Here is a 16,865-nt window from a genome sequence, read left to right as displayed (position 1 = left end):
AAATGGCCTGAAATAAGACGAACCATAGTTTCGGTCAGTTCATTGCCAGAAAAACCAGAACTGCATTGTGGGTAATAATTATTAAAATTAAATACAAAAATGCAGTCTAGCTTCCCCCAAACGCCTTAATTATGAACATAGCATTATCTTTATCGTTTCTCTTTTGATATACAAACATTGGATCTATTTTAATGAATTATTTTAATCAATAAACCCGCATGCCTTGCGCGCAGATAAATTACTCTCGTGTGCCCATCACTGTCGAATCCAAGGCGGATGTGCCCCCCCCCCTTCCTTGAGAGGCATGGTAGAAATTTTTACTGTACGTAATTTATGCATTTTGATCCAAGTGTGTCCCCTCCCCTTTTTGGAAACTGGGGACCTTTGGGGGGGCTTGTAAAATTGCGTTAGTGAACACAAATGTATCGAGCTGCGTATCCTTTTCATAATGCAACAAGCATAATGTAACAGGACGAAGTTATCGCGAACCCCCCCCCCCCCTCAAAAAAAAAAACGGGGGCCGATGAGTGACCACATTTAAAAACCGTTATTGTTATTCTTCGAATCAAACATTTTCCTAATCGAATGATAAACATTAATGCAGTGTGTTCCAACATTTGATTTTATTTGTTATTTTTAAATAATAATAATTCAAAAAAATATGGTAACAGTACTGGCCCAGACCACCTGAAGTTAATATGGATTTAGATAAATACTAAAAAAAAAATCAATCAAGCACAACTTTATTTTGTGGTCGAAATTGTGTGAAATTTGAGAGGTTTATATCATGTTTGTGTTGTAATGTAGTCTCAAATGTGATATTCCGAAATCAGGCACCATTCTAGACCTTTCCAAACTGAGAGTAGCGTTTCGTCTTTGATCATTTTTTCCCCAACTATTAAAGTTTTTGCCTTGTTCCCTCTCTCTCTTTAAGAAATTCACCAAGATCAGTCACCGTGGTGCTCTGTCCCATACAGCATAGCAAAAACACCTAAAAGCATGGACACCCGGGGGCGCAGTCAAATATATTACTGTATACACACGCGCGACCAAGGAATTTCCAAACACACCCTAAACGAGTTTTTCTCTGTGTACAAAATAACCCCCTAAATAAGTTTTTTGCGGCCTTTTTTTATAATTTTGGCCCCTAAACAAGTTGTCGCCAAAATATGACCTCGGTGAAAAAGCTTGGGAAAAAAACATACCCTAAACACGTTTGGCTATTCAAAAAAAAAAAGCTTTGGGGGAAATATCATACCCTAAATACGTTTGACCCTGCGATTGACCATTGACTAATCTTTCAAAACCACCCTTTTTCTTGAAAATCGGTATTTTTGATCCCCTTAACGAGTCCACGCGCGGACCGCGTCCAAAACTGAAAAAAAAAACACCCCTTTCAACGCGTTTTTGGGGTCACGCGTGTGTACAGCAATATATTTGACTGCCCCCCCCCCCCGGGCATTGACATAATGGAATAGGGCCGTGAACCAAAATACCAAATTTTGAAAGTGAAGTCTGTTTTCCTTTTTCATTTTTGATGACAATCCTTCTCCTGCAAATTGTGAATATCATATAGTTAATCATTTTTGTCTGGAATTATCTTTTTAGTATTCTTTATTTATAATTCATGCCAAAAATGCTAACATAATTATGTTTATTATGTTATGAAAAATGTATTATACGAATGTTATGGATGCAGAAGAAAACAATAAAATCAAATCAAATAAAATCAAATTTTATTCAAATCTGAAAGTGAATTTATTTGATTCAGTGCATGATATGGAATTTAGGTGCGGAATATGACGTCTTAGATTATAAAAAGTGTGAATAAAAAAAGTGACAATATTATTTTTTCTATACATGTATATTTCTATATATTAACGTATCCAAATGTTATATATGATTTATCTGTGTCAAAAATTTTCTAAAAACCACTAAAATGTGATCAATATTACCAAACCCTAATTCGTTTTCACCACATTTTTATACTATTTTTTTCTCACTGAGAGTATATGAAAATCATCATTCCGGGTCACTCAACGACTACACACCTAATAGCAATCGTCTTTAATGCACATTAATTGGTTTTCTTCTTGCCTCTGAAAAGGAGTTCTGTTTTCAGGCTCCCAATTCTGGTGCCCTCATCTACCCGGGGTGACCAGACGTCCCATATTTCAGGAGATAGTTCCGTATTTCACAAATGTGTCCCGCATCCCGTACGACCCTGCCCGGGACGGACGCCGATTTGTCCTGTATTTCACTATTTTGAACTCATGTATTTGAGAATATTCAAGATTGACATTTTTTCCTCATATGCATAATAGGAGAAAAGGGAAAAGGGTGAAATATATCACTTATTTATTTCTGTCAAAATCTACCACAAAATTTAGTCCGAAGCATGGGCGGAAATCTGTCCCGAAAGGTAGGGGGGACCAAAGGGGCGGATCCAGCCTTCGCCGATTGGGGGTGATTTTTTTCTGCTATATGTTAATCCCTGGTCGGCCGCTCGAAAAATGATTTTTGTTTGTTTCATTGAAGGGGTAGTCCTCGTGGTCACTTCCTAGCTTTATTCTTATAAATCAACATAAATATATAATATCATAATCCTTATTTATCGCGAGCAAAATTTTTTTTTTTGAGGGGGAGTTTTATGTATTTTTTCCTAAAATTGAAACATTCTGGGCAATGTTTTATCCTGAAAAAGATGTGTATGCAACTAAATAATTACTACGAAAGCAGAAATGAACTGATGGAAAAGGTACCTGTTAAAGACTACTAGCAGTTAGCCATGAAGACGTTACATATTTCAACAATAAAATAATGCGAGCGCGAAGCGCGAGCTGATTTTTTTTAATTTTAACCTAAAGAATGAAAATTCCTTTTTTAACTTAAACATAATAGGTATATAACTAAATTGATGCGGAGCGCGAGCGGAAAATTTTGAGATTTAGACCTAAGAACGAGACACTCTATTCATGTTCTGTAAATCATGAAAAGAATGAGTAATTGAGGGTCTTCCTTACATTAATAATGCGAGTGCAAAGTGCAGCCAGAAAATGTTTATGTTCGTTTAATTTGAACTGATCAAAAAGGTACTTGTTAAGGACTGCTTGCACTTAGCCAAGAAGACGTTACATAATTATTTCAACAATCAAAATAATGCTAGCGCGAATCGCGAGCTGAAAAATTTTGACATTTCAACAAAAAGAATCGAAAATTTTAATCAATTTTCGTAATCGTGAAAAGGGTAGCTATATAAATAAACAATTGATGCAAGCGAAGCGCGAGCAAAAAAAAATGAGATTTAGACATAAAAAAGGGACACTCTGTTCATGCTTTGTAAATCATTAAAAGGATGAGTAATAGGGGATCTTACTACATTAATAATGCGAGCACAAAGCGCGAGCAGAAAATTGTTGGTATTGTGATCAGAAAGTGGATAATGATTTAAATAGAGAACAGGTTGAATATCTGAATAAACATGCGCGTGTTTCAGATTTAGACCTAGAATCTAGGCATTCTACACATGTTTTATCATGAAAAATCAGAGCGCGCGCGAAGTGCGAGCTTAAACTATATGATGTTCCAATCTGAGTCAATTTCAGCTATTAATTTCAAGCACTCTGTACGAGAATTGTGAGGTGGATATGGATCGCACTTAATAATGAGCCGATATTTTTTCATTATTATTTGAGTTTTGACATAGGACCGGACATCCTTAGGACATGTCATATGAAAATGATGACTCTCTTCCCATTCTTCTTGCTAAGCGCGAGATGAAACAAAAGGGACAATTTAATCATTAAATTAATTATTGTTTATTAATGCCTAATGAGGGCGAGAAATCTGATGATATTATGGCCTTGGACATTTCAAGCACTTTTGTGATTATGAATAGAATGCATCAGTTAAAATATTTTAACCATTAATGCGAGCGCAAATCCAGAGCCAAAATCTTTGATAAACTGTCATGAAGATCAATAATGAGACATACATAACTCGCCAATCAAAATGCGAGAGAGTGGCGCTATCTGATACGTTTAGACAATCAGACTTGAAAAGGGATATTTTTCAAAAATAATAGGTACTTAACAGGTCGAAATTTGTGAGCGCTCAGCGCGAGCAGAAAATATCAATATTCATACCGTAAAGCTGTCATTATAACAGAGCACTTTTCAAAACTCGGTTTGTAAATCACACAAAATAATGAAAGTTCGATTTCCGACGTGAAATGTGTAATGTAAATTATATTGACTTCCAAACTTGATATTTAAGCTCCATATTTAACAATCACCTTACAGGAAATGCGAGCTCGACCGAAAATGTTATATAGTGACACGAAAGATTCTTTTTTGTTTTCCAAATCTTCCCCTCATCTTATTTTATTCACTGTAGAAATTTGACAAGCAAAAAAAAAGGTTTTCACCCAAAATGTAAGGTCATTTAGTCCAAAATACATGTATTATTTCGAATGTGAATGATGCATTTTTCCATCATAAAAGACCCAAAACAGTAGGGGGACATTTGATATTGTGTCCCCCCTACTATTTTTAGTAGGGGGACACGTCCCCCCTGCCGCCTGGGATTTCCACCCATGGTCCTAAGAAGGGTCGACACTTATGCTTGCTCGCTTCGCTTGGTTTTTAGAAGCTTGGCCCAGTACGCCACGTTTAACCCTCTGAAAATAACAGGCTACGTCACTGATCTGACCTCAAAGTGTTCCGTATTTCGACTACCCAAATCTGATCACACTGCCTCGACGCCCTTTCGTTTTATTCCCCAAACTGATCCAATTCTGGTTTCATTCAGATGCTGGTCCAAAGTTGTGGTTAACAATATTATTGAATACCAATCATTGCCAATAGTGAGGCAAATACCTGACATGAGCTGCACCTTCGATTGATCATCCGTCACTCTCATAAGATCGTTTCATAACTATATCTGGAAATTAGTTTCTTTGCTATCATATCTGGATTTACGATACACAGTGAATTTTGTAAGAAAATATAATGTTAACAACAATTTGGAATATTCGGCATCCCATCATTTTAGCGCAGGGTTAGACCATGTGAACTTACGGGCCAATGAAAAGTGTTATAAAATAAATGGCGAATCGAGCAGAAAGGTTTTGTCGGATGTTTTAACCGACAGAGTTCGTTTTATCCGACAGTTACCATAGAAACTGCACTTATCAGGCAATTACAGTGAAGAAAGGTCTTCAGATCTGAAAATTGTCAGAAGACAGAGGTTGAAATACGGCTCCCCTGGATTTACAAGTAGCCTATAGGTGAACCACAAAAGGTATAGCTTTTTCTTTAAAATTCTGCGAGAAGCAACAAAAAGCAGGCAGGGGGAGGGTAAAGGCGTGGCCCTGGAAAGCGAGCGGGGGAGCTAGAGGTGCTGAAGTACCCCCTATTGTCCCGGGGTTACTAGGGGTTATATATATATATACTGTAAACAAAAATCCTTAAAATAAAAGAAGTTCCTTCAGCAGAGTCTTGAGAACACCTGTAATCTTATCAGATTACGTAATCTCACAGGTAGTTGGTTAATGGTGCATGGAATTTTACAAATTTCCCTAAATAGAACACCATTTTCCCCTTAAATCCTTAAAATAAAAGAAGTTCCTGCAGCAGAGTCTTGAGAACACCTGTAATCTTACCAGATTGCGTAATCTTACAGGAAGTTGGTATTTGGTGCATGGAATCTTACAAATTTCCGTAAGCCATTTTTCCCTTTATTAACAGACCTGTTCTGTTAAATTGCAGAAAAATTCCTGTTTTATGAATTTACAGAATGATTCTGTTATCGCTTCCTGCAAAATCTTCTTTTTTCTACTGTAAAATTACTGGGTTTATAATAGTGTAGGCAGCATCCCCTGGACTTCTGGAAGGTGGGGATTAAAGTGGAAGAATGTAACCAAAAGGACCTTCATTTTGAAGTGAAAACCTTTTTTGGGGGGGGGGAGTGCTTGTGAAATTTACATCAACATCCCCATGGTAAAAAAAAGTTCCCAGGGTCCTGGATAAAAGGGGTTCACATAATTTGTTTCTAGGACTTTCCTTTAAACATTTCTTTGACATAAGAAAAAAAGTTATGACTACAATCCCACAATCGCAAGATGGCGCTCTTTCAGAAATAAAAAGGGACTGCAATTCCGCATCTGCGTCTGCATCCGTGTATGGGAAACTCGGTTCGCTAGCATTTTCTTTCTTTCTCCCCCCCCCCCTTCTTTTAAGAATGATGCCCTACAACCTAATACGCTGAAGAGAAGATCACTGAGCTAGAAAGAAATACAAGCGTTTCTAATTCAGTAGGGCAGACGCAGTACATGGTGTAACAGGCCTTGTGGCATGGGTGCATGCAGTCTACCCCCCCTCCTCGAGGATTTTGCTAGGAGAACAACAAATCAGACAGGAAAGGGGAACAAAAATTAATAAAATGGAGTTGAAAACGAAAGAAAGTGAAAGGAAAGGGTAGAATGATGTGTCATGTAGGCTAAATAACACCGCTACAGAATTAGAATTTACTTTGTAAAAGGCCTAAAATTGGCTCGCTCGCTTTACCAACTTGGTACTTTTATGTAACGTTTGCCACAAGCTCCGACGCTGTCCCCACTCAATTTCATTATTATTAGATCCATTACTTTTAATTATTTTTCTATTTATTTATTTACTTCATTTCATTTTATTATTCATTTATCTATTGATGTTTGTTTAAAATTTGTTTTATTCTATTTATTTAGGCCTATTTTTTTTTTTTTTGGGGGGGTGGGTCATTGCTATACTTCCGCATAGAATCAGAACTTCGCGCTGACGCACGCACAATAAAAAACCCATCCTGTTCACATCATGACATGACAAACAAATTTTAGGCTCTTGCCACTCGTCCCCCCCCCCCCCCCCCTTCACCCATGTTGCACCCCTGAACCCAAAGTAGTAGGCCACCGACCATGAAGGAAATGGACTATGGCAATGCGATTACCTTGCATCAAGTACAGACTACCAAAAGGTGACATGATACAAACGTACAAGATTATTCAAGGCATTGGTAATGTATATTTGTACATTTGTACAATCCAATGAATTTCCACATTTAATTAACTGTTAACCCTTTGCCTTTTCTCAATTGCTCAATATGAATTATTTCTTCAACTCGCTATAGGGGATCCACGCTCTACAAGCAATGCTTTTTAGTGGATCCCCTCATTTCCATACACGCTTAATACTATTTTATACAAACTTTTGTTATATGATTATGCCAAGGTAAACTTGATCTTGTACTCGTACTTTGATTTGTATCTGTATTTGATTTATATTTGTCATGGAAATGAAATAAACTTCTTGAATCTTGACTGGGGGCCTGTTTATCACATCAACCACTAAAGCAATTACACCTGGCCATCGATGCATCATTACAAGCAGGCCTGCCGAACGGTTTTGAGGGGGGGGGGTGACCATGTTAAAATCGTAATCAGATGGTCATTTTTACGTTCTAAAACACGGGTTTTAAAAAAAGTGCGGGGGGCTGAAGCCCCGGATCCACGGCCCCTGAGAAGACCGAGTGTGAGAGAAAACGCCATTAGTATTATAGAGTGGTCGATAACCGGAATTCTCCACCTGATGAAGTAGTCACAGCATAAACAGTTAGAAGCAATGGTCAATTTAATGAGCCCCCCCTAAAAAAAAAAAAAGAGAAATAGATAAAATTACACTAATAAAAATAATGTGGTGGCCAGACATGGCGTATGGGAAAAAAATTGATGAAAGGTCGATAAAGCGCGACGACCGCGCAAATATTCTTAAGTTCTTAATCCCCAAATCTATAATTTTGTGATAAATTTTGTTATCAGCCGGGGTGATAATAGCAGGGCCCGCTGGGAGAACAATTTTCGGAACTGAAGTGGCTACCCTGGGTAAATATGCCGCTATTATTATTATTATTATTATTATTATTATTATATCCCTCCCTTTTCCTTGATCATACCCCCCCATCTGTACGCCAGTGTCAACAGTCAAGGGCTTCAACACAAAGCTAGACAAGTTTTGGTCTTCATGGTATTATGGTCAGATTGTTGACCTTTACCACATGTGGTACAACACAGTCATATAAGCACTGACGCAGAGTAGGAATTTATCGACATTTGGAAGACAATCTACATCAAGATAGAATAGGAAACTCGACTGTAGAAACAACTCCTTTTCATAGTTAAGGTAATTAACCTCGTTTGGATTATTGGATAAATACAGATGGCAAACCGAGACGTTATAATGAGCATGTTTCATATCACTGTTCCACACTTGCAAGAACAGTAAAAAAGCTACACTGTAATAGCTGTGGTGTTAAAACTGACACCATTTGGTCTTAATAGAGGACCACACCATCAGGTGTTAAATAACACCCTATAGAGACTGAACATAACAATAAAGAGTGTAAATGTAACAACCAATTGTGTTGTAATAACAACTATAGGTGTTAAACTAAAACTGTCAATTTAACAGCGGTGTAAAAATATCTGATGTGGTCCTATAATGCGGTGTATATACTGAAGATATTTTTATTGACTGTAAGTGAACTTATTTTATGTGTATTTATGGCACGCTCATAGGGAAACAATTAGATATATATTTCACTTGAAATAAATATGTTTCTCTTCCACTAAACCATTTCACTTTTAAAAATTGTATTCCACTTTTGATATTAAAAAAATATATATTTCACTTTTCAAAAAAAGTATATTTCACTTTTCAAAAAAAGATATTTCACTTTTCAAAAAATATATTTCACTTTTCAAAAAAAATATATTTCACTTATCAAAAAAAATATATTTCACTTTTCAAAAAATATATTTCACTTTTCAAAAAAATATATTTCACTTTTCCAAAAAATATATTTCACTTTTCCAAAAAATATATTTCACTTTTCCAAAAAATATATTTCACTTTTCAAAAAAATATATTTCACTTTTCCAAAAAAATATGTTTCACTTTTCCAAAAAATTCATTTCACTTTTCAAAAAAAAAATATTTTTTTCGACGAAGAATCATTCCAATTGTTACATTTTAATTTTGAGAGAAAACAAATCCTTTCACTTTTTATATACAAATCTATATATCTGTCTCTTTATCTATCTATCTCTATCTACATCTAACTATCTATTATTCAGGGGCCGCGGAACGGTTTTCAGAGTGGGGGGGGGACCATGCAAAAAATCACAATCATATGGTCATTTTTACGTTTTTGTACACGGTTTCGGAAAAAAGTGGGGGGGGGGTGGGTAAAGCCCCCCTCCCCCAGTTTTCGCGCCCCCTGTTAATATATCTATCTTCTATTAATCTATCCACCTATCATTTATCTCTCCAGCCATCTATCTATTTATCTATCTTTGTTATATGTATCTGTTTGAATATGTATGTCTGTTTGTCTATTTATCTTTCATACTAGTATATCCACTCATTTGTTTAAATAATTATGTATGTTTATTTCTGTATCTACGACAGACCATCTAATTCGTCCGCACGACGAATTAAAATCTAATTTCACTTGTTACATATTAAATCTGAGATAAAACAAATCCTTTCACTTTTGTTGGATAACACGTACGGCTGCAGTACTTAGACCGTAAGTAAATTTCGTTCTTCACGTAAATATCCATTCCTCTCGCTACGAAAAACATTTCACTCATGTTGCAAATTCATTTCACTCAATTGCAAAAAAATACGTTCCTCTTTTTTCTCGGCCTGTAGGCGGCGCACACCATTGTTGGTGGGACGAGGACAATGCACCACGAGGTGGGCCCATAAACACAAATCGTAAAGTTTGAATTTATCGCTGATTATACACAGCTGCCAGGGCAATCAGCTGTTGCATTCGGCCCTACGATCAATCACTAACCTTAGCACGGTCTGGCAATGCGTTTTGTAGGCATGAGGCATGAATACTTTATACATACACTATCTACGGAGCTGAATGGTCAAGGTAGAAGTGTTGAAATTTCCCTTTTCTCCCTTCCGTCTGTCTTTTACTTCATTGACATACGATGGTCATAATGATTGATGAAATGAAGCTTACAAAAAGCTACATTTCACTGGTCAACTCACTTGTACCTGCACTGCAAAACCAAATTCCATTTTGTCCGAGACGTGATGAGGGGGGGGGGGGGTCACCATCTTTAGAACAGACATAAAAAGTGAGTATTTGGGACTGAAGATGGATGATGACGTCATCGCTCAGCCCGAAAAGGTTGGTGTTAGCCATAGAGATACTTATGTAACGCGCAATTAGTATACATCTCTGTGGTGTTAGCCGAGAATGTCCATGATGTCATTACCGAACTTCAGTCCCGTATACTCACTTTTTATGTCTGTTCTAAGGATGGTGACCCCCCATTCATGTTTCATACAAAATGGAGAGAATTTGGTTTTGCAGTGCAGGTACAAGCGAGTTGACCGGTGAAATGTAGCTTTTTGTAAGCGTCATTTCATCAATCATTATGACCATCGTATGTCAATGAAGTAAAAGACAGACGGAAGGGAGAAAAGGGAAATTTCAACACTTATACCTTGACCATTCAGCTCCGTAGGTATGAAGTATTCATGCCTCATGCCTACAAAACGTATAGCCAGACCGTGCTAAGGTTAGTGATTGATCGTAGGGCCGAATGCAACAGCTGATTGCCCTGGCTATTGTGCATAATCAGCGATAAATTCAAACTTTACAATTTGTATTTATGGGCCCACCTCGTGGTGCATTGTCCTCGTCCCACAAACAATGGTGTGCGCCGAGGAACGTATTTTTTTTGCAATTGAGTGAAATGAATTTGCAACACGAGTGAAATGTTTTTCGTAGCGAGAGGAATGGATATTTCCGTGAGGATAGTTACGGTCTAATACGGCAGCCGCATGTGTTATCCAACAAAAGTGAAAGAATTTGTTTTCTCTCAAAATTAAAATGTATCAAGTGAAATGATTTTTTTTTTGAAAAGTGAAACATTTTTTTTTCAAAAGTGAAATATATTTTTTTGGAAAAGTGAAATAAATTTTTTTGGAAAGTGAAATATATCTTGTAGAAGAGTGAAATATATTTCTTTGAAGAGTGAAATATATTTCTTTGGAAAGTGAAATATATTTTTTTGGAAAGTGAAATATATTTTTTGGGAAAAGTGAAATATATTTTTTTTAGAAAAGTGAAATATTTTCTTTTTTAAAAGTGAAATATATCTTTTAGAAGAGTGAAATATATTCCTTTGAAAAGTGAAATATCTTTTTTTTGAAAAGTGAAATATATTTTTTTGAAAAGTGAAACATATTTTTTTTGGAAAAGTGAAATACTTTTTTTTTTAAAGTGAAACATATTTTTTAAAGTGAAATATATTTTTTTGATAAAGTGGAATATATTTTTGAAAGTGAAATATAAATTTCTTTAAGTGAAATGGTTTAGTGGAAGAGAAAGATATATTTTTAAGTGAAATATATATTTAATTGATTCCCTATATGCGTGCCATATGTATTTGTTGTTATAACAAATCTTCATGAAACTATAGACCCTAATTAGGATTGTCGGTGTGTGATAGATATGATATCATCAATTCTCAATCATCGCTATTTAATTTCTATTCATACAACTTCATTTTGTGAGTATAGGAATTTCATGTACGTGCCTGTCCTAATTTGACATTTTGGACTTTGGACACCTTGATATTGTAGGCCTACATTATTGGAAGAAACCAGGGTGACAAGGTTTGGACAGTCGAAACGCGGGACAGTTCAAGGTCAGATCAGGTGCGTATTGAGTCAAACATTTTCAGAGGGAATGATGGCGTACGGGGCGAGAGCGCGAAACGAGCGATCAAGAATCGTGAACATTTAAAAGCAATAATCGAATTTTTTGATGGATTTTGACATGATATCAAGACCTGACATCATATTCCCGTTTTCTCTTTTTCGTACTATGCAAACGAGATTTTATTTTACATTTTCACATAAATGTGTTCAAATTGCGAATTTAAGCTGGAAACACAATTTACCAATTTACATTGGATTTTGTACAAAGAATCACGTTTTTGAGTATGGGCTTAAAAAAAGTGAACAGAAATTGACAAATTGACACAAAAAAAAATTGGCCAAGGCACAGTCCGGTCCCCTTCCCCTGGACCTGTCCCTGATATTTCACTCCCAAGGGCGTAGGCTGGTTTGAGCATGGTGAGATGGAACGAAAGTGGTATGGGAGTGCACATCTTGGGAAGGTGGAACTAAAATCAGCTGTCGAAAGCAGAAGCATAAGGGGTACAAATTTCTTTTGACAACCCACTGAAAGCAAGCTCCCAACTCTTTGTGGGTCATGTGGGTTGACCTGTTCAATCCTTCTGATTTTATTCTTTGAGAGCCACAAATGCGTTTGGAAACTTGGTAAATAAAATCAGTAAACCATCGAAGCGTACAGCATAATGCACCAACGTCATGATCAACATAAATAGACCTTTGTATAACCTTGGACGGAATAAGTGGATATATTAATATAGATTTATAGACCGAAGAAATTATTCACCCATGTACGACTCTGAAACTGTATATGCTATTATAAACGAAATGGGTGTGTTTTGGGGGTTTTGATTTGGAGTTGTTTGCGGATGGTGCTTTAATGACTTATAGGGGTAAGTTATTCTAGAGTTTTGGGGCTACACAAGGAAATGCTCGATCAACCATGGTGTTACTGTTTTTTAAGACATGACCTGTATGACATGACATTTTTTTCTATAACTCCCTCCCTTCTTCACTTCATGAAATTGACAGCATAGAACTCTTTGAACTGTGTAGTGCTTAACTTATTTGATGAGCCTCTGCCTATGAATGTTTTTAACAGATATGGCGCAATACAAATGCTGTGGATCACCACCATCATCGTCATCAACATCATCATCATCAAAATGTGCGCTAGTTAATTGCGACGATGTTGTCTCTTTAACTCACCAAATTTAATGTTGCGATGTAGCCAGGAGCTTGATCAAGAAGCACTTTGTATATACGATTAGGAAGATTGTGAATGCTATTCTCTCGGGTATTGGTAACCAATGTAGGTAATTCCTTACCATTGATGTGATCTGTGTAAATTTATTACATCCACAAATTAGTCTTGCACAGGTGTTTTGAACCCTCTGCAATAATAGATCATGTAGTATGCCGATTTAAAAAAAAAACTGGTGTCATTATGTTGTAATGAACTGTACTCTGAGATTCAGATTCCTAATATCACCAACAGACGGTTGTATTACAAAGTCTTGCAATTGAAAAACCAGTTCAGTTATTTTTGGACGTTTACTGAGCTGTAATATGCTTAACTGTAATCAATTAAGCTTTACTATCATTTTGCAAGAGCCTATTCTTCAACACCCAACCACGTGCATATTCAATACATGTTTCCAGATGTAATTTAGGTCGTTCTTTTGCATGTCTATAGTAGGACTGAAAGACACATAAAGCTGTGTGTCATCAGCATAGCACTGAGATATTTCGGGAAAGCTCATTTGAACATTTGAAGTGAGATCGGTAGTGTACATGGTGAATAATACTGGGCCCAATCAAAAACCTTGTGGAACGCCCAAAAGGTACCAAGAAATCACCAGATACTGTGAGTACATCTATTATTATCTTTTGATATCTATTCGCCAGGTATGGCCTATCCACATATGGACAAGACAAATTATACCAAAACGGGTCTCTTTAGCGGAAGTGATTTTTTTTTTTTCTTATCTTTTACAGATCCACCGGATACGTCAAAAATATCCGGGGCATCGGCACGATGGCGACCGATGACGAGTATAACATCACAGCCGATGAAGCATTTCATTTCCTGCACGACGTCTTACAGATGGAGTGTACAGAAACGTGGATTAATGCCAACAAGGTCTTCTTTCTGGGAGAGTTCATAAAAGGTATGCACTACCACATCCCCTTCCAGACAATCTCAGGGATCGCAATTCCTGATGGGAAGCGTCAGTTACCATCGGCAGCCGACATCAAGACAGACATCTTCTCCAAACTAGGAGGCATATGTTACCAGATCAACTTATTCTGCTGGATGCTGCTGCGTGCTCTTGGGTTCGATACCCGGTTGCTGACATCCGATGTCTTTGGGCAGAAAGACTACCACATCGGTGTCATCATCAATGGCCTCACTGGCAACGGTTCCAAGCATCTACTGGAGGTCGGGTCCAGCTATCCTTCTCGGCGACTGATCCCTTTAGATTTCGAAAACTGTTCGCCGGAATATTTTGATTCCTATATGAAGTATCGATTCATCAGACGAGGGGAGGGGACGGTAATCTTCCAGCATAAAGTCAACACGGTCTCCTCGTTGGCGCGCAAGCATCCTGAATACATTGAGGGTGAATGGTTTTCTTTTATCTTCTACAACACCGAACGATACGTCAGTGTGTCTCATTTCAACACTGCAATGACCAGTATCATGACTGTTGTCAATGAAGACGACTTCGCTCTTACAAGTTTGCGTTGCACGGCCTACCCCAACGGTCGTCTCGTCTGCATCAAGGATTCCAAACTCATGCTGGAGGACGAAGGGCAAGAGGTGCAGTATTCTCACTTCCGGTCTCGTGATGAATTTCTAGAAGCTTTTCAGCGCTATTTTCCTCAGTTTACGCAGAGTATGATCCGAGCTGCTATGAAAAATATTCAGTTCAAACTGCTATGAAATCTTGATTAATACTTAATAATAAAAAAATGAAATTGTTTATGGGTATTCGGAAGGTCTTAATCAGTCAATCTCTTGGCAGGAGTTGCCTGATCACCTTAACTTGCTTTTCCCATAATGATAAAGCAAATTTTAAATTACATGTTCATGTTTATTATAGCATAGGTAAAAGGGGGACAACTAAAGAAGTTTCTCACGACTCTATAAGATTATGTGCATTATAAACCTAACTGAAATAGTAGTGAGGGAAAATCCAAAACGGTAATGGTTGATCATCATAAGGGTTGAATTTGTCATTTTTAAACTAATGGTCTATTTTTGAATTTCGCTTTCGGTACTTCTCTTAATACCTTACCATTTCTATGTAAAAAGATAAAGAACATAGAGTCTAATTATATATTTATAAAGAGAAGAAAGGGAAAGCGGAAGAAAAGATGAAAAGGGAAGGAAAGAAGAACCTGATAGAATGAACAAGTCATCTTGGAACGCTTAAATGTAATAAATTGCAGGATGGCTAAATGGGACGGGAAATAATAAAAGAAAGGGGAATAAATGGGCAATAATGACTGAAGGGAAATGAAGGTAGAATGGAATGAGCTAAAGGCTATAGGAAAATCTAAATTGGAAAATAAAAGAAAGAGAGAGAACAAAACATAATTTTAAAAAACTCCTGGGCAGCCGGGGATAAAGAACAAAGAATAGATTGACGTACTTGCTAAATTTGATTTGATAGCGGTCGAAATGAGGGAAAATATTGAACTTAGTGAGGTTACAGAGGTATCACCATGACCCCAGAAGGTGCATTGACTATGACTGTTTAACGTTTACTGTGGCTAAATCAATAAATTTCTTAGGGGCTCTACCCCAGACCCTATACGGCTCTCGCCACCCCCACCCATGTTGCACCCCTGAACCCAAACTAGTAGGCCACCGACCCCGCCACTGACCCTGAAGGAAATGGACTATGGCATCAGAGGCTTTTTATAATGCGATTACCTTCCATCCAGTAGAGAAAGCGGGGTAAGTTGGGCACAGGGGCAAGTTGAGCCCCTTGAGCTACCACCCCCAGGCCAATAATGAATGAGTCAGACATCATGGTGGTGTCATGTATTGATGACCCATAACATAACCCTTATACCCGCCACATTGTTTTCAACTTTGAAACAAAATGTACTTTTTTATGAGGAAAATACAAATTTCAGCCAAAAGAGTAGAAAAGGGTGTGAAATAGATCAGTGCTTTCTTACCCACACACGTCTTTATAAAAAATAAAGAAATAAGAACAATATTGTCAGTCCAGGTATGGATTCTCATTGTCGTCATAGTCTTTTACATGATGGATGCATAAGAAATGTGTGGGATGTGAAAATATCGCAAGAAGTTCGGACTGGGGCCCGGGGGTGGGGGCCACTTACATTGACGAGTGGATATCATGCACGACCAAAAAAAGCATGTAAAAAGGATGTCTTTTTCACGATAGGGCACGTTACGTACGTAACGTGATAAGGGTGTCAAAAACACAAAAATAATGAAAAAAGGGTATCTATTTCGCTAGGAAAATTACGTGTTTAGGGTCGAATTTGCGGGGATGATAAAACAAAATTAAAATGTTTTATAAAGGATGTCCTTTTTGCCCCAACACTTCGTGTTTAGAGTCCCAATTGCGCGAGGTGTAGACGGTGGGGTCGTACTAAACCAAATAAGGTAAAGCCGACGACCGAAGGACCCGTAACAATAAAACATTCCTGTACTTGTTTAGGGTTCATTTCTGGGAATATTTGCCAAGAATATCGTTTCGTTTCCAATACTTGTTAAGGGTAGGGTTTCACACACTAATACTTGTTAAGGGGTGCATTTTCAGAATATGAAAATTACGTGTTTAGGGTGCTTTTCGAGACCCCATGGTCGCGCATGGTATCCACTCGTGAATGGAAGTGCCCCCCCCCCCCCGGGGACTGGGGTAAGTTGAGCCAGCCAACATAGGGCAAATTGAGCCATGGTAATTCTTATGGTAATGTATAGTAGAAAAAAATCTTTAAGGCCCTTGATATGCAGGCAGAAAGGAGCAAAACAACATGGCAGTTTTTGTACTTTTAGAAGATGTTAGTATTAATAGAGATTTAGCAAGTTAAAAGACTTTAAATTAAAAAAAATGGCAT

The 16,865-nt window shown here is 37.3% G+C and overlaps 1 protein-coding gene across 2 annotated transcripts; it reads left to right on the top strand.

Annotated features, from left to right (window-relative positions):
* The first annotated feature begins 8,086 nt into the window (after positions 1-8,086).
* On the top strand, positions 8,087-15,767 carry LOC121427740. 2 transcript variants are annotated; one of them, XM_041624282.1, is made up of 2 exons: positions 8,087-8,213; positions 13,758-15,767. In XM_041624282.1, the coding sequence occupies exon 2, from the start codon at positions 13,798-13,800 to the stop codon at positions 14,704-14,706; it is 909 nt and encodes a 302-aa protein (XP_041480216.1). In that variant the 5' UTR covers positions 8,087-8,213; positions 13,758-13,797; the 3' UTR covers positions 14,707-15,767. The 2 variants fall into 2 exon arrangements, with proteins under 2 accessions (XP_041480216.1, XP_041480215.1); XM_041624281.1 differs by lacking the exon at positions 8,087-8,213 and adding an exon at positions 13,013-13,071.
* The last annotated feature ends 1,098 nt before the right edge of the window (positions 15,768-16,865 follow it).

Source organism: Lytechinus variegatus, chromosome 14 (assembly GCF_018143015.1).
Source record: "Lytechinus variegatus isolate NC3 chromosome 14, Lvar_3.0, whole genome shotgun sequence".
Lineage (NCBI taxonomy): Eukaryota > Metazoa > Echinodermata > Echinoidea > Temnopleuroida > Toxopneustidae > Lytechinus > Lytechinus variegatus.
Note: the sequence above shows the minus strand (reverse complement) of the source record. Positions and strands in the feature narration are given on the sequence as shown.

What these genes read in the sequence shown, in the direction of transcription:
- LOC121427740 (XM_041624282.1), top strand. Translation starts at nt 13,798, where the DNA reads ATGGCGACCGATGACGAGTATAACATCACAGCCGATGAAGCATTTCAT.